The 19,609-nt window shown below is 41.3% G+C and overlaps 1 protein-coding gene across 1 annotated transcript in view; it reads right to left on the bottom strand.

Moving 5' to 3' along the window:
* NKAIN2 (sodium/potassium transporting ATPase interacting 2) overlaps positions 1-16,446 on the bottom strand; it is a 1,210,503-nt gene extending 1,194,057 nt beyond the window's left edge. Inside the window, exon 1 of the mRNA XM_025295038.3 lies at positions 16,064-16,446. Coding sequence (XP_025150823.1) covers positions 16,064-16,117 — 54 coding nt within the window. The 5' untranslated portion in view covers positions 16,118-16,446. The remainder of the gene's footprint in view (positions 1-16,063) is intronic.
* Positions 16,447-19,609: the final 3,163 nt, after the last annotated feature.

The raw sequence follows: 19,609 nt of genomic DNA, 5'->3' as shown, positions 1-19,609 counted from the left end.
AAGCACCTCATTGGCTCTCATCCTTTGAGAAAACAAACCTTCCACCCAACTCAGTGGCCAATCAAGGGCCTCTGCATCGCCTAGGCAGTGCTCCTCTCCAAGAAGGATGTCTGTCATCTCTCCTACCAACCACATTCCTCCCACCTTTTCTATTATCTTTCTTCTGCTTGACCCACCTTCTTTTTCTCCAGTGTCCGCAATGAGAATCCAGTAACCTAACTAACCCTTCCAATCTGACATTGATTTTTTTTCCCACCCAATCCTATAGTTGGTCAGACATTCTATTCTCACAGCTAGAGCTGTCACAGACCCTCAGTTTTGTTTAGTCTAAGAACAAGGAAACTTCCATTTTTTTGCGCTTCCATTCCAATTCTTAGAAAGCTGGGTCATGACAGAGACATACCTGGTTCCCCTATAGATGCACATCCCTCTGTTTCACCAAGACCTCTGATCAATTTAGCAATCAATTTAATTTATTGCTACTTTGCCCTCATATTCCCCACAGAGCTTAGCCCAAACTTCACCCTTACTCTCATATCATGTTGCTTCTTATTCTACTACGGGGAACTGGGCCAATCAGCTTGATAATTAACATCTAGAGAGACGCAAATCCTATCCTTTAAGGCTTAAACTCCTTCCCATAGTACTCAAGTCCATCCACAAACTGCAGCCCTGCCCCTTCCATTCCCTGCTTTGCCTCCCATTTCCCCTCAACTTGCCAGCATGTCAAACTCCTCATTGTCCCATGTGCTGACCCTTTCTTTCTCACCTTTTTGCTACTATCATTCTTCCTCCTAGGATTCTGTTTCCTCTAGTCTATAGTTATGAAAATTTTACTATCATACACCAGCCCTTCATACCTTCTGAGATCGGCCTATGAGAAGAAAACTTACAGCTTTCACCAAAGCTTCTCAGGACTTTATTCTTACTTCTCTTATGGCAGTTATCATTCCGTATTATTTTGTAGGGATCTACACTACTATTACTTTCAGAAATCATATCATTTAATATCTTTAACAGAGGTCCAACTTTGTTTCTAAAACCCAAATCCACTCTCGGCTTCTGTCTTATATTACAAACACATATATATGTACTTACATATGTGTGTATATATCTTAACAATATATAGTTGTATATATCATACATACATATATGTTTTCAAACGTTCCTGAATTCAAAGTATCTGAATTCATATTACTTATAAGCAATCAACTATACTTTTGAAGAGGAACTAAAGCACCTTTTGATGGGGATCAAAGAGGAGAGTGAAAAAGTGGGCTTAAAACTCAACATTCTAAAAACTAAGATCATGGCATCCAGTCCCATCACTTCATGGCAAAAAAAAGGGGAAAAAGTGGAGACAGTGACAGATTTTATTTTTTTAGTCTCCAAAATCACTGCAGATGGTGACTGCAGCCATGAAGTTAAAAGAATCTTGCTCCTTGGAAGGAAAGCTATGATAAACCTAAAAAGCAAAGACATCACTTTGCCAACAAAGGTCCATATAGTCAAAGCTATGGTTTTTCCAGTAGTCATTATGGATGTGAGAGTTGGGCCATAAAGAAAGCTGAGCACCAAAGAACTGATGCTTTCAAACTGTGGTGCTGGGAAAGACTCATGACAGTCCCTTGGACAGCAGGGAGATCAAACCAATCAATCCTAATATTCAGGAAATCAACCCTGAATAGTCATTGGAAGGACTGATGCTGAAGCTAACGCTCCAACACTTTGGCCACTTGATGCAAAGAGCAGATTCACTGGAAAAGACTCTGATGCTGAGAAAGACTGAGGGCAGGAGGAGAAAGGGGCAACAGAAGATGAGATGTTTGAATGGCATTGACTCAATGGACCTAAGTCTGAGCAAACTCAGAGAGATGGTGAAGGACAAAGAAGCCTGGTGTGCTGCAGTCCATGGGGACGCAGAGTTGGACACAATTTAGCAATTGAACAACAACCAATACTTCAATTAAAAAAGAAAGATGAAAGGAACAAAAGAAAGAGAGAAAGAAAGAGAGCATTACTAAGTAGAAGCTCTTAATGAAATGGTAGATACCCCTTGACCAAAAAAAGAAAATAAATAAAAGAAACAAAAATTTATCAGGAGTTTGTCATCTATGCTTCATCAATTCAGTTAAGAAATCTGTGCATCTCCTTTAGCTGCCTGGGTATTTTTCTAGTGAGAGAGTTCATAGTTTTAACAGATTCTCAAAAGTGTTCATGATACACAAAATGTTAAAAACTACTATTCCACAGATGTGAAATATAAAAACAGAATTAACTGTATTTTTTCTCACAGAAACTGTACTTTTTCTAATCTTCAGAATATCTAAATAATATTGTCTCAAATTGCATTAAGTAAAACTAGGCAATATGAACTTAAACTATATGAATTCATTTTCAAAAAATGATCTATAATGGCCCAGTTTACATCAACATGTACTTTTTACCAACAATGAACTGATTTACCATCGGCTTAAATGTGGTCTTTACAGCACATAATGAACTGAGAACATTAAAACATTTTAACTATTATCATATTCAGTAAGTTGGATGTCTTAGGAAACTAATAAATGATAAGGATCAGATTGCAACTTAAAATAATCTAGATATTAAAACCACTAGATATTAATCATGGAGAAGGCAATGGCACCCCACTCCAGTACTCTTGCCTGGAAAATCCCATGGACGGAGGAGCCTGGTAGGCTGCAGTCCATGGGGTCGTTAAGAGTCAAACACGGCTGAGTGACTTCACTTTCACTTTTCACTTACATGCATTGGTAAAGGAAATGGCAACCCGCTCCACTACTCATGCCTAGAGAATCCCAGGGATGGGGGAGCCTGGTGGGCTGCCATCTACGGGATCGCACAGAGTTGGACACGACTGAAGCGACTTAGCAGCAGCAGCAGCAGCAGATATTAATCAATTTATGATAGAAGCACAGCTTGACATTCCTATCAGTTAGATCATGTCCAATTGTGAAAAGGGTAGAGAAACAATTTATTCAGCACATGTCTTTATGCTCTTCATGTGTGGCCATTTCACAAATCCTACTTGATAAAGCTGATTTGATAATCCCTTAATTTCCTTCCATTATTCATTCATTCATTCATTATTTTTAAATGATCATAATTGGAATACAGTGTTGCAGGTTAAGAATCAACTGTAGGTTGATTCCTGGAGTTTTACTTGGTCTTCTCCATCATGCAACAAACCAGGGCAGGGCTCTGAGCTCATTTGGCTCTCTGCACATGACTGGTAATGGTCCATCTAAGGGCTGCATTCAAACACATCAGAAAGACTTTCAGAGAGACATATTTTGTAAAAGGAGGTATTTAGTGTTGCCAAATTATTTTTCAACCCCCAAAGTTCACATTCCATCTAGGCAAAGATTACTGTGTCTATGACTTTGCTAACATTTCTCATCCATCTATTGCCCTTAAAGTTCAATATGTAACATTTTTATTCACATAAGAAAAGATTAAATTAAAAATGGGCCTAACAACAACAAACAACAACAAAACTATTTTGTATGTAAACTCTGCATCAAACTGCCATATAAATCTCCAAAAAAGTTCATTAGAATTTATTTCTCTCAATTTATGAGAAAAGTTAAGATTTTAGGTCACAGTGATTCTTATGAAAACTGTAGAGTCAAAGTAGGTGCAGTAACAGAGACATCATTATCTCATTCTTGAGAAGACAAAGTGAAAACCAACAGGTTTCCCCTAAGGATTAAAATAAAAGAGGCACATAATTAAAGGTCACCAAACACTGCTGTTAACAAGATCAACATTTACTAAACATAAACTGAACTTATGCCACTTCCCTGATTTTAAGGGCAGCTTTTTTGAACAAAAGCAAACCTATTCTGAGACAGCCCATAAAACGGTAATCTGGGAAAACACTGTCCCATAGATCTTAAGAGCCTATGGAACTTCCCAGGAAGAGAAAAAACCAGAAATATGTTCTGGAGAAAATTCATTAATGAATTCACAGTCAACTTTACAGACTTTATCAGACTGTCCTTTAAATATATATCATCATAAGTAGTATCACATGCTTCTGAACTCCGAGACTTTCAAGAGCCAGACACTCTCCCCTTCCCCTGCCCCCAGCTCCTCTGCACTCCATAGAAGAAAATGGAAAACCTTCAAGACCAGGCCAAAAGAGAAGCAAAACTTAGGTTCAAAAATGCTATTAAACAACCATATTTTAATTGTCACCTTTTGATTCAATAAAATGGAACCACATTTTGTGATCATGATCACACTAAGATCATGGCATCTGGTCCCGTCACTTCATGGCAAATATATGGGGCAACAGTGTGGACAGTGACAGACTTTATTTTGGGGGGGCCCCAAAATCACTGCAGATGGGGACTGTAGCCATGAAATTAAAAGACGCTTGCTCATTGGAAGAAAAGTTATGATCAACTCAGACAACACATTAAAAAGCAGAGACATTACATTGTCAACAAAGGTCTATCTAGTCAAAGCTATGGTTTTTCCAGTAGTCATGTACGGATGTGAGAGTTGGACTATAAAGAAAGCTGAACACCAAAGAATTGATGCTTTTGAACTGCGGTGTTGAAGAAGACTCTTGAGAGTCCCTTGGACTGCAAGGAGATCAAACCAGACCATTCTAAAGGAAATCAGTCCTGAAGGTTCATTGGAAGGACTGATGCTGAAGCTGAAACTCCAATACTTTGGCCACTTGATGCGAAGAACTGACTCATTTGAAAAGACCCTGTTGCTGGGAAAGATTGAAGGCAGGAAGAGAAGGGGACGACAGAGGATGAGACGGTTGGATGGCATCACCAACTCAATGGACATGAATCTGAGTAAACTCCAGGAATTGGTGATGGACAGGGAGGTCTGGTGTGCTTCAGTCCATGAGGTCACAAAGAGTCGGACATGAGTAAATGACTGAACTGAACTGACACTTTGTGAAAGATGGACAAAATGAAACATCATTACTTGCTGTATACTATATACAGCTCCTATATTTTAGAATATCACAAGTTATAAAGGTAGTATCATCAAATTTGTGAGCAAGCTTTATCAAAAAAAGAAAGAAGGAAAAAAAAGACCCAGGCATATACTCTGAGAAAACCATAATTCAAAAAGATACATGTACCCCAAAGTTCATTGCAGCACTATTCACAATAGCCAGGACACGGAAACTACCTATAAGTCCATCGACAGATGAATGGATAAAGAAGTTGTAGTATATAAATACAATGGACTATTACTTGGCCATAAAAAGGAACGAATTTGAGCCAGTTCTAGTGAGGAAGATGAACCTAGAGCCTGTTTACAAACAGAAGTAAATCACAAAGAGAAAAACAAATATCATATGTTAATGCATATATATGGAATCTAGAAAAATGGTACTGATGAGCCTATTTGTAGGGCAGGAGTAGCGACAGAGACATAAAGAACTCATGGACACAGAGAGTGAAGGAGAAGGTGGGATGAATTGAGAGTAGCACTGAAACATATACATCACCATACATAAAACAGGGAGCCAGTAGAAATTTGCTATATGAGACAGGGAGCTCAAACTGGGGCTCTGTGACACCCTAGAGGGGTGCAAGGTGGCAGCAAGGTTCAAGAGGGAGGGACATAATATATCTATGGCTGATTCACACTGTTGTAGGGCAGAAACCAACACAGCATTGTAAAGCAATTTTCCTCCCCCTAAGAATAAATTTTTTAAAAATACCCAAAAGTTAGAGTTCTTTATATACCCACTGTGTATTAACAAATCTACAATAGCTTCTAAATCCTTCAAATATGCAGCTCCCTCACTGCTCCCAGAAACCAGAGTTAAACACATGTATAGACCCTAATCTCCTCTCTGTACCTCAGACTAATCAAGTGGAGCAAATACGTAGCTGAAGGATGCACCATCTCTGATCCCCATTTTACAGATTAAGAGAATTAGGTCTGAATCACCGTGTCCCTGGGGATGAGTTATAACTTCCAGGAGCAAGCTGTCTCCCACCACTGCAAGCTCTGTGACAAAGGAGGTACCCAAACCAAGGCAGAAGAAAGACTCCTTGACTAGAGGCTGGGACCAGAGAAGGCAGCCCACCATCAGGCTTGAATGTTCTCTGCCCCTGGGGCCCATAGAACTCCTCCCCACTTTTGTTTCTCAGTGGCATCAGAGATTGTCCTTTAAAAAAAAAATACTCTGAAGACCAGTTTTGTATATCTCCTATGGCTAGAAGAGGGTCATATGAATTCCCTACCATGCAACATGGCAGATACAACCCTGACCGGCCATCATTTGACACACAGCTGTCAGTAAAGGATTTGAAATGCCTCCTTGTTCTGTTGTGCAATTAGCACTTTACAGAGGTACACAAAGACTTCTGTTAGCAGGAGAGATTTGATTCCTCCATTTCAAACCAAGACCCAGTTGTTTTCAAAGAATACAGCATTGTTGGGGTTTTTAAATGCATGACTGTTTTCGAGTGTATGCACTGATCAGAAAACAAAAGTCAGTATGAGGACTCTTCACCACCCGCCCTGCAAACATTTAGGGCATGATGCTGGAAGAGGGAGTGTGGTTTTAGCTGTAGGATATGGTTTTAGCCGTAGGATACTGCTCCTCAGCCATTGCTTCTAAAAGGAAGTGCTTCTGCAGAGACGCTCTCCCAGGCATTCTCAAGCTCCAAACATCCTTGATACTGCCCACCTGGCATCCTCCTGGCAGCAACAGCAGTTGGATTTGACTGAATTTCAAAGTTAAGGGCTGTGATTTTAGTTACCAAAACATAACTTCAAGCAGAACAAATAAAACATATTAAAAAAAAAAAAAAGGCAAGCAGCTGAAAGCAAAGGTCCCTTCCATTTATTCATACTTTTAACTATGGAATAATAATACTTGCTACTCTTAAACATCTTTATGTATTATTCTTTGGGAGATACCTTCTTCCAAAGTTAAGAGTTTCCATACCAAATTTTTAGCCATCAAGGATTGTTTAGATAATACTTTAATGTTATTAACTTTTAGATTGCATCATGAGCCTAGAGCAATATTTCACTGATACATGTTCCTGAGAATACTAGTTCCATGCAAGATTAATAGAGGATATGAGAAAAAGGGTTCCTTGGTTTGTTGCAAACACTTTGTGTTCAAAGACTTGACGGGAATTAAGCTCAGGTTTCTTTAGTTCTGGACTTCTAGGAGCTTCAGAAACACTAACATGAATCATGAGCCTTAGGATTTAGGAGAGAGGACTCTGCTGCTGCTGCTGCTGCTGCTAAGTTGCTTCAGTCGTGTCCAACCCTGTGTGACCCCATAGATGGAAGCCCACCAGGCTCCCCGTCCCTGGGATTCTCCAGGCAAGAACACTGGAGTGGGTTGCCATTTCCTTCTCCAATGCATTAAAGTGAAAAGTGAAAGTTAAGTTGCTCAGTCATGTCCAACTCTAGCGACCCCATGGACTGCAGCCTACCAGGCTCCTCCGTCCATGGGATTTTCCAGGCAAGAGTACTGGAGTGGGGTGCCATTGCCTTCTCCGAGAGAGGACTCTAGAGCCCCACGATGTATTTAATCTTATAGCTCATGTTCAAGGAGTATTTGATTTTGCAGGACTAGCACCCACAGAATGCAGTTTTCAAAATGCTGCCTGACCAAGCAGAATGCAGACTGGCTTCTGAAATCTAAGTTTAATTCTTAATGAACACTTAGAGTAGGTATATCACATACACACAAGTATATTGTTCATCTATTTCAAGTCATTTGCCTCTATGATTGTAATCCTTATCCATATACTCCCTCCCAAAAATGATGAGAAGATGTTAAAAAAAAAAAAAATGTTTCTACAAAAAAAAAAAAAACAAAACTAATTTTTGCAACTAGGGCCACTGGTCAAATGATACATAGGCACCCCTACAACTATTCCCAGTCTCACTGGATGAACAGCTCTTAAAGTTTAAACTAGGAAGAACGACAAAGATTTTCTAGGCATCAGACGTAACACAGCAATGAAGCCTCACACGTGTGAAGCTATTTCATGCAAACTTCCAGCACATTTTCTCAGATGCTCCTAAGCATTCTGTAGGGTAAATGGGTCAGGAATTATTTGCCCCACTTTTCAGAGGAGGAAACAGCACCAGGAATATAAATGGCTTGAGCAAAGTCACACTTATTTACTTATCCTGTACAGATGCCCTAGACAGGGTATAGAAAACATGTGCCTTCTCACTGAGTCCAGTGCTTTTCCAGCATATTCTGTCCTCTCTCTCCCAGGCCTGTGCTTAGCACAGTGAGAAGCTATTCCAGAAATTCAGACCGTGGGGCGAGGTTGGCAAAGAGAAGCAGTTGAATGGACCAATTCCGCTCCAGCATTACTAGGCATAGAGGGTACAGACCAGAGGCACTGAGTCTCTTTCAGATTTTTCTCTCTTCATTGCAAAGACACAAATGCTGTGAAAAGAACTTCCTTTCCCCTTATTTAAATTTCTGAAGAGGACTAAGCTAGAAGTCAGAAGCAATCACACTTGATCCTGAAGAAAAGTTTTCTTTCCTATCTGTAACAGGAAAAAGGAAGAAATGAGTTAATTATCTAATTGGGTTGAAGAATTTTCAAAATAGGTTCAGGCACTCCTGCAACACCATTAAGTAAAGACCTAAGTTCTAGGCCAGTAATTCTCAAAGTCTGACCTGTAGTGTCACCTGGGAGTCTTCAGAAATGCAAATTTAAAAATCAGAAACACTGGGGTGGGCCTACTGACATGTGGGAAAAGTCCTGAAGGTGAATTTGAGGTACACTCCAGTTCCAGAATTTTCTATGATATTCAATGCAGTACATATTTTAAATAACCTATTACTTGAAGTTATTTCCAATAAAAATAATTTTAATGAATAGCCCCACCAATAATGGTCTAGAAGGACTTAGGATTTGAAACACGTTAAAATATATATAAACAACAGGCAAATAATAGTACCTTGCATTAACCATTCATCTGGCACTGGTTTCAAAAAGAACAGGAATTTGAGAAAAATGAATACATTTCTTCTTCCCATGGAATTGTTTTAGACGTATTTATTTGGCCTCACTGGGTCTTAGTTGTGGCATGTAGGTCTAGCTCCCTGACCAGGGATTGAACCTGGGCCCCCTGCATAGGGAGCTCAGAGTCTTAGCCACTGGACCACCAGGAAAGTCCCCCATGGAATTGTTTTTAAACATACCTATCAAAGTGTCCATGTCCACAGTGGCCAGAAATGCAGAGCAGCTATAACATTTTTTTAATCTACTTTTGAACAATGACAGAAATACAGCCTTACTATGAGAAGTTATTTCTCTAGGGTAGAACTACAAGTGTGTTTTGCAGTGTTAGGACACATTCAAAATCTCGGAGGGACGGTCAGGCATACTGACTCTGCAGGGACACCCTCTCCAATTCTCTAGTCCACACATTGGCAGTTGCAAGTTGTGAAACCCCAAGTCCACCTGGTCCAGCCAGGTGTGGACAGGGGCCTGGCATCAAGCCTCTTCTCCCAGCCTGCTGAGTCTCACGTTGATTACAGTGTTGACAGGGAATCAGTAGGGGGATACTATGGCCTTTGTTAGTAAAACAAATGTAAGCTACTGATATGGTTTCATGCACCCTGGCGCACATAGATGCGTATGTGTAATGTATACAGCGGCGCAACCTCCATCAGGCTTAAAGTCATGTCAGACTTGACTTTGAATCCAAGCTCTACCACTTACTAAGGGGGTGACTTAAGTTGCCTGAACTTTCAGAACCTGTTTGCTTTTCTTTACAGAGGGGATATTAATATCTATTATGTACCACACAGAATTAATGGAAAGGAATCAATGAAAAAAAGCACACTACTTTTTTTTTTTTTTTTTTTTTTTAGCATTAGAAGTTCAGAAGTTTAGCATTTAGCCAGAAAGAGCTGCCAATAGATAGTAACCATTTTTATTATTTTTAGTGTTTTACAAAGCTGGAATCTGAAAGCATAACAAATTATAAAAAGAATGTTTTTTCCAAAGTGCAGATAAAAGTTTACTTGTAAACTGTTCACACAAGAGTTTTTATGGGGTTCAAAGTTTGCATGTAGGATCCAAAGTCATTTAAAAGGCAAAAACTATTAGCATTTGGGACTTCCCCGGTGGTCCAGTGGTTAAGACTCTGTGCTTCCACTGCAGGGGGCACAGGTTCAAACCCTGGTGAGGGAACTAAGATCCCAAATGCTTCCCGGTGTGGCCTATATGTATATGTATTAGCATTAGATGAAGAGAAGGCAATGGCACCCCACTCCAGTACTCTTGCCTGGAGAATCCCATGGACGGAGGAGCCTGGTAGGCTACAGTTCATGGAGTTGTGAAGAGTTGGACATGACTAAGTGACTTTACTTTCACTTTTCACTTTAATGCATTGGAGAAGGAAATGGCAACCCACTCCAGTGCTCTTGCCTGGAGAATCCCAGGGACGGAGGAGCCTGGTGAGCTGCCGTCTATGGGGTCGCACAGAGTCGGACACGACTGATGCGACTTAGCAGCAGCAGCAGCATTAGATGTCACTCCATTCCTATTCCAGGTTGGGAAAAAAGTCTATAGCTTGTGTTAGATCAAATGTTATGACCAGTTCTATCAGACAAAAGTACCCATTTTAAACTAACCAAAAAAAAAAAAAAAAAAAAAAAAACAGAAAACACTGATTTCAGAAAGATGAAGAAAATATGCCATTTAAATTGTAAAGACTTTCAAATCTAAACACACCTGAGATAATAAAATAAGAGAAAACGAGTTTATAAATTTTACTTGGCACACTAATCTGGAGAAATATAAGGATATACTTTTATCTTATGCTTTCATAATTTTTAAATGTCTTTCAATTTCCTAGTGTTGGTACAAGCAATGTTTTCATACACTTCTATTTCTACCCCATAGAAATGATGTAGGCATAAATACAGAGCTTCTAGTATTGTTATGTGGAAAAAAACATAGATGCATCACATCTTGATGGCCTATCTATTTTAGTATATTTAAAATAAACAATAATCAAGTTCTAAGGGGAAAAAGGGAACCAAAATTGAAAGAGCTTACTATATAGGTGAAATAACAGAACTGAAGTAATTCTTCTGTATGTGTTTGAGTTCTGATATTTGTGTGCTACAAGGCACAGAAATAGGGAAGCAATTATTAGCAACAGTAATTTCAAATCTATTTTTGGAAAAATTACACTGAGTTACTTGAAATTCTACTAAATAACTGACATAAATCCTTGAAATTTTAGTGAAACCCACAGGTAATGGACAGCTGGCTCTCATTTTACACAAGGCACTGGAGGGTCAGAGGCAAGATCCATGGAGGGGCGGAGTCCTGGGACCAATTTCCTGCAAATACCAAGGGACAACTTACAGAAAAGTATTTAATAATACCACAATTTTAATATTTGCTATTTTTAGTATAAACACAGAAGTGTTCAAACATGTTTATGTCTCAGATTTTATTTCTGTCAAGTACACATATGCACAGAAAAGAAACAGACCAAGAAATACAGACCTCCTGTTTTAAGAATTCCCTGGCTGCCACTCTGAAATTCTTGACTGGGCAAGTAGAGGATCTGACCCCAAACCAAAGCAGCATCAGAGGAAAAAGCTGGTGGAATGCCCATCTGCATATCTGGGCCATTGCCCACATATGGGCCCCCAGCCAGATGACTCTGGCATCCTGTGCACGGGATGCTTCCCATGCAAGCCTTTATTTGAGAAAGAAGGCAAAACAGCTCTGCAGAGATCGGTTCTATGCAACTTCGGGTGTATGAGAAAAGAAGCTGCCCTTGGTCTGCGAACCAAGAAACAGAGCTGGGCACTGGGAGAAGTTTCTACATCTTTTTTTTTTCTGGTCAGTGTTAGAGCAGAGTGATGCTCAATAACAATGGAAGAGTGAATTAAAGACAGAGATACACATGATGATGTCAGGGTGTAAAATCAGAAAACAGTTAAAAGGAAGAAATTTATTGTTATTTTACAACCTAGCAAACTCTCAGCGTATTCTTCCATCATAAGTTTCTGAAATGTTATGTGGAAATTGTTAGTCTTCTCCATGAATCAGATCAGTTAATGACCTCAAGATTTTATTACCAATGGCATTTAACTCTAAAATTTTAAATTCTCGGAGAGAGAGAAAGTTGCGACAGATAACGTTCTACACTTTCAGAGAACTTTCAAATTTGTCATATGTACCTAGGAAAATCATAAGATTCTACCTGCACTTTTCAAGTCACTTCATGTCAATGCTTTATTTTGTTTTAAGTAACTAAAGAACTTGTAACTATAAACATTGCATAAAATCACGATTGATGCAACTGAAGTACTCCATAATTATGATAAAATTGTTTATATTTAGTCCATCTAAGCACTCAAGGCCTTCTCCATAAATGTGTAACTCGGAAAAGCTTAGCAACTATGCAGTAAAAAGCAACTGATCATTCTTAATTGTTTCAAACCTGCTTCTCCACGCAGCTGCACACACGTGTACTAATCTAATTGTTAGTTGCACCTGCTCCAAGTTAGCGATACTTCATAGAGCAAATGGCAAGAATGGCATTTTCAAGTGTTAATCTGTTCAGTGTAAATTTGTACTTTCTTTCAGAAGTTTATGACACATAGGCTTTGCATCATATAGGAGTCTGAGGTACAAAAATGTGGGCGGTCTAGAATTTCCTTACTTGAAAGCAAAGCTGTCTTTTCAAACTAAAATAAACTATGCTCCTCCAGATTGGAGCTGATTTTTCACTGAGAAATATCTGAGATATCTGAGTGTTTTTTCAACATTTGCATAAAGTACTTTTTGATTCAACCAAACACTGAAGAAAAACAGCAGAAACTCTTTCACAAACTGCTGAAAGCTGTAAAGAAGAAGTTAGATTGTTCTTGTCCTGTACCACCATAACCATCCTGCAAAAGCACTGATGCTTTTTGTAACTATCTAACATCCTCAGTTTCTGAGCATTAAGGCCAGAAATGATAAAAAGAAAATTACCTTCTTCAGATTATGAGCTTAGACTCTGGATTCTGCAAATGCAGCAAATCTGTTTCCAGCATTCACACCCCCTTTTCATAAGAATCACCCTAAAATCTGAAGCTGGAGTAATCATACAGCTCAAAGATTTTAATGAATGATATACACAGATACGTTTTTTATAAAATGCAAGTTTTGTACTAAATTTCTAAAGCGTGAGATTCTAATGTCTTGTCTTATGAACTGATTTCCTGATTTTTCAAAGAAGATATGTTTATCCAAACTTGTCTGCCAAATGTACAATTAAATGCACATTTAGCATAATTAAAAACAAAGATACAGAATCCTGACAGGTAAATATCTCTGCATCCTTTGTCTCTGTCCTTCACTTGTCAAAGGATCAGAACACTGTGTATACACTCTGATAACATACTGATAAATGAGGTTCTCATCTCCCACTAAGTTTAGTTGCAAGTTTATATAGACAAACATATTCCTTAAAGTCTAGTTAAAATACACTCTACTTACAGAATGGGAGTCAAATGTTTCTAGAAAGTTAATAGTTACTTAACTAAGAAACTTAATCAAGTTTCTATCTTAAACAATTTTTGGCTTCAATTAATTTTAATAAATGTAAAATTTTCTGCACAGCTACAAAAAAGCCCAAATGTTACTACAACAGACACTAAACACTTCAGGTGTAAACAAAACTTGGTGAACTGTTGAGTCAAAAAATGTTACATTCTGGAAATCTGGCTACATATAAAACAAACTTTACTCATAATAGCTCATAGATACATAAAGTTTTCAAAAATCTATCCAGAACAAAGGAAACATAAGCACCCACCTACTGTGTGCGCCCACATGCCGCTGGCCCCCAGGGGCATGTTCTCCCAGTATGTTGCAACTATTTGCAAAAGAATTATTTTATTTAAAATTAAATACTATATTTCTAAGAGGCAACAATTAACAGGAATCTCTGGAGTCCTTTAAGAGTGATCATTTCACCCTATCAAACCAACCGGATGTTCTTCGTCCTTTGTTTTTTTCTTCTGTATTTGCATTAACATGGCTGCTAATTATATTAGTCTGGTGGCACATAAAGTCTGGATGGGAAAAAAATCACAAGATTCTTATAGAGCTTAAATACCTCTTAGGATTCAAACGTATACCTGCTTAAACACCTTTATATCGCAGCTACTTCTATATTGTTAGAAAACTTAGCTTTGATTCAGAATTTCTGTTTCATAAGGGATGTAGCACTTTCCAATACACCACTGCATATACACATGCACATAAATAATCGCAGGTGCACACACACACACACACACACACACACCCCTTTAGCCATATTATGCTACTTTGTATATTTGGCTTCCCATTTGTATATTTGTCTTTTTCTGAAACTGTTTAAGTTCTGGAAGAGTTTGTATTCATCACACAAAGTGCCATATAGATGGAATGCCTACATTTACCATAATAAAGCCTAAATGTTGCTAAACCACATTTTTAGAATTCAAAATTGAAAAGAGCATAAAAACGCTCTTACCCACCCACTCATTCTCACAGCTTCATATGCTTTTACACAGTGAATCAGCAAATGTATTCTTTTCTGAATCATATATGAACTTAAGAATGTTCTGAAAATGTTTATACAGTTTGGCATACCTGGCCTTACTGGTAGTTTACCAAAGTAAGCTCTCTAGTTGTTCTGATCAGCTTTATCATTAACACTAAAACCTTTAATGCATAACTTAATTGAACATGTGGTACAGAAAAATAAACTGTTTTACAAGTAACTAAGAAAATGTAACATTCTTAAAATTATAGTTCCATCTTCTTCTTCTCAGTGCATAAGTAATTCACAGACCAAAATATACATCCTCAAGATAACTTTCCTGGGGAATAAAAACATCCTTGAGATAATATACAAACACTCCTTCAGCTAATATTAAAGAAAACAACCACCACCACTCATGAGCTTCATGACAACTGATAAACAATGAAGAACACATCAGTTTCAATAGCAAATCCTTACTCATTTGATTATTGAGTGGGCTCTCAGAAATCTCCAGTCTTGTAGTCCTTTTAGCCTTTATGAAACAATTGTTGGAAATGTGAATGGCTATTCAGATTAACTTACACTTTCCAAGGAAAGCTGTTGGTAACAGGAGTAAGCAAGTACCTCCTACCTCAAATTAACTGGTAAAAGTGGTTTATTTTTCACCTCTAAACTATCCTCAACTCCTCCTTCTATTGCCCTTAAGGAATTTAAATTCAGAGACATGACGTTTTCCTTTATTGGCTTCTTGCCTCTTTGCAACTGTACAACATTCCTCAAGAAGTATATATAATTCTCCATCCCACTGGATCAGACAACACTATCTATTTCTGAAGCCATTACATACATAATGTAAGATACAACATTTTTTCTTAGAATTGTTTGTATCAATAATAAGTGTGATTTCAGGGCTACTGGTTCAGTCTATAGCAATGCTGTTGCTCATCTAAGTATTTCTCTTCAATCTACATACTTTCAAAACTCGGTGTGTCCTGTAGATCAGACTGCTGTAAGGATACCATCTGCACTACAAAATGGTTTGTTAGAGCCTTATACTTTTTACACAATATATTTCTTGAAAAACAATACACGTCGATGAAGAAACAAAGATACTGCAAAAATTAGAGAAGAAAAGTAAAAAAAAAAAATCTATTTCTGTTTTAACACCTGTATAGTAAATTGCAGGTGACTATCATGTTGTTAACATTAATAGGAACGCAAAGCATTAAAGAACAAGAGCTACCTCTTGCTTTGCTTAAAGAAATTAAAGACAAGTTTAACCCGAACCTGCCAAACTGTCTTCAGAAGAAAAGACATAGGTGGGGGCGGAAAGCCTCACCTCTCCCGTACCCCGCAGCGCATTCCCCTGAAAGCATTTTAAACATAGGCAATATATCTGTCACCTTTTCTTTTTTCTTCTATTCTAATCAACGGCAGACCTTTTACTGCACTCCCCTGCCCACTATCTCAATGGCACGTTACAGAATAAGAGGACCCAAGTGTCACTTACCAGTTGCATGCCACAGATAAAGATAAGCGTGCACCTGCCACTGCAATAACCCATGGTTTCCGAGACCCCTGCCACAGCCAGACTGTCCCACGTCGGCCACCGTCGAGCCCCCACTTTATCCAATCAGATCGCGGGGAAGGACGGGCAAACCTGCCGAGGGCTCGGGGGCTCCGGGCTGCTGCTGCCAGCGTCCTGGGAAGTGACAGGCATTAGGACCTGCTGGCGCGGCGGCGGCGGTGGCGGCGGCAGCTCCAGCCGCGCCCGCCACACATACCTTCACTCGCTCGGTGCACACGCCGCGCCGCGGGCAGCGGTGCCCGCGGAGACGCGCCCGGGGCCCGCAGGGGCAGCAGCTGCAGCCTCGCAGCGCCGCCGCGCCCTCGGGCATCTGGCCGCGAAGTTTCGCCCCCGCCGCTCCCCGCGCCGGCTCGCCCCGCGCCCCCCCCCCCCAGCGCGGCCGCCGCCCGACGCGCGCTCGCCCCGCGCTCTCCGCGCGCCGGCTCCGGGGGCGGCAGAAGCGCGTGCGGGGCCCTGCCCGCCTCCCTGCGCCGCCCGCGGCTCCTCCGCGCCCCGCGCTGCGGGGCCCGGCGGGCGGGGGGCGGAGCGCGGGCCGGGCGGGGGCGTCCGGGCTTCGCGGTCCCGGGCGGCGGCGGCTGCAGCGCGCCTTGATGCGGGGTCCGTGCCACGTCCTGCAGCGGCGCTGCCCCTCCCTTCGCCCAGATGTGTTAATCCTCCTACAACAAATCCTTCAACCTGCGCCCCGCCGCCCCCTCGCAGAACGTCGACTTCTTGCAGTCCAGCCGGGGCTACCGCCGAGGGGACTGTTGGCGGCCGCGGCGATGGGGACGCTGGGGTCCGCGGGGCGGAGAGTCCGAGCGGCGTGTCCGGAGCTTGCTGGGCTGGTGTCGGTCCTGCTCCCGCAACCGAGCCCGGAGCACTGCGCGCGAGTCAGCCGCTCGTGTGCGTGTGTGTGTGTGTGTTTGGGGAAAAGGGGACGAAGAGGAAGGTTAGGGACGGAGGACGGGTGATGAAATAGTGCACCCTGGCATCCCGGCCGTCCGGAGAGCCCGCGTGGCAGAAGGCTCGGAGGAGAAGGGACGCCGCGGTTGCCGACGCGCTACTAGCTGCGCCCGGCACCCGGCTCCCGGCTCCCAAGGATCTGCAGGGGCCGGAGCGTGGAGAGTTACGGAACAGACCCTGCGCCGGAAAAGGCACCGGGTTGCTTCTGGAGTTGTGGGAAAACTGGGAACTGGGGTGGGTTGGGGGTGGGGGGCGCTTAGGGACGCAGTGAGTTTCCGTAGCTGCTTCAGACGTTTGTTTTCACTCGAGAAATGAGAGGATCTGAGACAGTTTCCGCACTCAAGTGTTTTAGCCTCAGGGTCCGTCCGGGCTGGATGTGGATTCCCGGAGGTGGATGCACCAGTCCCGGGTCTGGAACGTCGGCCCAAAGCTGTGCCTCTGCTTCTGTAACCTGCGGAGAGACCCGCTTCGGAGCCCGCTGCTGCCACCTGCGGGTGGGAAGCTGAAGAACAGCGAAGCAGGCTGGTCCAGGTGGCGTCCCCAGGGGCTTGGGTGTCCGGATCCAAGGGTAGTTTGTTTTTTTGTGTTTTGTTTTTTTTTTTTTTTTTAATAGCCCTGAGATACTTGTTAAAGCATTTCTACCTTTCCCAGGAAATGAAGGTGTGGTGTTGAGATCCGCTGAGGTACTGAGTCGTTGGGATGAAGGAAAGAGAATGGTTTAAAAAATTTAAATAGCAAGTGTCTTCCCACATCCCCTGAGATTAAGACTGTTGAAAGCATATAAAGCAAAGAGCTTTCCCTAGCAAATGAAATTTGGCCCTACTGATAAAATAGTATTGTGTAGGATAATTTTATGCTGGGAACCACAAATACGGATCCCAAATGATTGTTTCCTTTGAAGAAATATGACGTATCAGAATGACGAAATAAAAAGAAATTGAATAGGGCATAGGGACCCTAGTCCCAGAAGCCTGGAACTGATTTGTCAGTTGGAGACAGCCAAACAGATATTTGATTTTTTATATTTATAGGGTATGAGTATTTTGTTACTATACTGAAACGCCTACTTTTAATTACCCTACTTATAAATAAACTTTTCTCTGCAATGTGTCTTTCAACGTTTAATTAAATTATCAGAGCCCAATATGTGCCCTTTCCTATGGAAGGGCTTAGAAAGCACAACACTTGGTGAAACTGAAGCCAGAGGTATTTGGTGGAAAATGTTTCTTTTCAGCTGTTACTCTGTCTTTATACACAGCTTAGATGACCAGTAGCGGCTGGGAATATAGGTATTTTGTAGGTAGGTATTGCCAAGCAAAAAGAAAACTGTAAGTTAATACTCTCTAATGCTTGAAAAGCAGAGACATTACTTTGCCAACAAAGGTCTGTCTAGTCAAGGCTGTGGTTTATCCAGTGGTTATGTATGGATGTGAGACTTGGACTGTGAAGAAAGCTGAGCACTGAAGAATTGATGCTTTTGAACTGTGGTGTTGGAGAAGACTGTTGAGAATCCCTTGGACTGCAAGGAGATCCAACCAGTCCATTCTAAAGGAGATCAGTCCTGAATGTTCATTGGAAAGACTGATGCTAAAGCTGAAACTCCAATACTTTGGCCACCTCATGCAAAGAGTTGACTCACTGGAAAAAACTCTGATGCTGGGAAGGATTGGGGGCAGGAGGATAACAGGACGACAGAGGATGAGATTGCTGGATGGCATCACCAACTCAATGGACATGAGTCTGAGTAAACTCCGGGAGTTGGTGATGGACAGGGAGGCCTGGCGTGCTGGGGTCCATGGGGTCGCAGAGAGTCAGACACAACTGAGCAACTGAACTGAACTGAATGCCTACTTTTAATTACCCTACTTATAAATAAACATTTTTTATGCTTGAAGAATGCTTGAAGAAGCTGCTGCCATACTATGAAAAGCATTATGTTACCTTTTAAAATTTATAATTGCAACAGTGTATTTCTGTGGAGTCATCTATAATCCTGCAATGGTTTCCCTGCAACCAGGCACAGCCCAAGTGGCCTTTAGGCTGCACAGGTAAGCAGATAGCATAATGCTGTCTGTAGCTGAGTGTCAGCACCCCACCCATAGTCTTTGTATCCTTGCCATTTAGAACATGCCCATCTTCTTTCTGTAAGCACCTGGGACTGCTACAGGCTTTTTCTTCCCACAGAAGGTGTTTGGGAGTGAAGGTACAGCCTCAAGAGCAACCCTCACCCAGTAATGGATGAGAGTCAGGGGATAAATTTCCCAACCTTCTCAGCCCAGAGATGTGAAATCCTGAGACATGCTCTTGACTACATTATTAATTTCCTAACCAGCATGGAGCCCATGGTGCCCACAGTTGCCCATGCTGGTAACCCACTCATCCACCCTCTGAATTAGCTTCTTTCCTTTCCCTGCCTCATCTCCCTGCTCCTCTACCAGTGCTTCCTGAGATCATCCAGAAATAAACCACTTCACTCAAATCCTGTGTCAGGGCTGCTTCTGGAGAAGACCAGCAGAAGGCACTTTA

This window comes from Bubalus bubalis, chromosome 10 (assembly GCF_019923935.1).
Source record: "Bubalus bubalis isolate 160015118507 breed Murrah chromosome 10, NDDB_SH_1, whole genome shotgun sequence".
NCBI lineage: Eukaryota > Metazoa > Chordata > Mammalia > Artiodactyla > Bovidae > Bubalus > Bubalus bubalis.
This window is presented reverse-complemented; position numbering and strand designations above follow the sequence as displayed.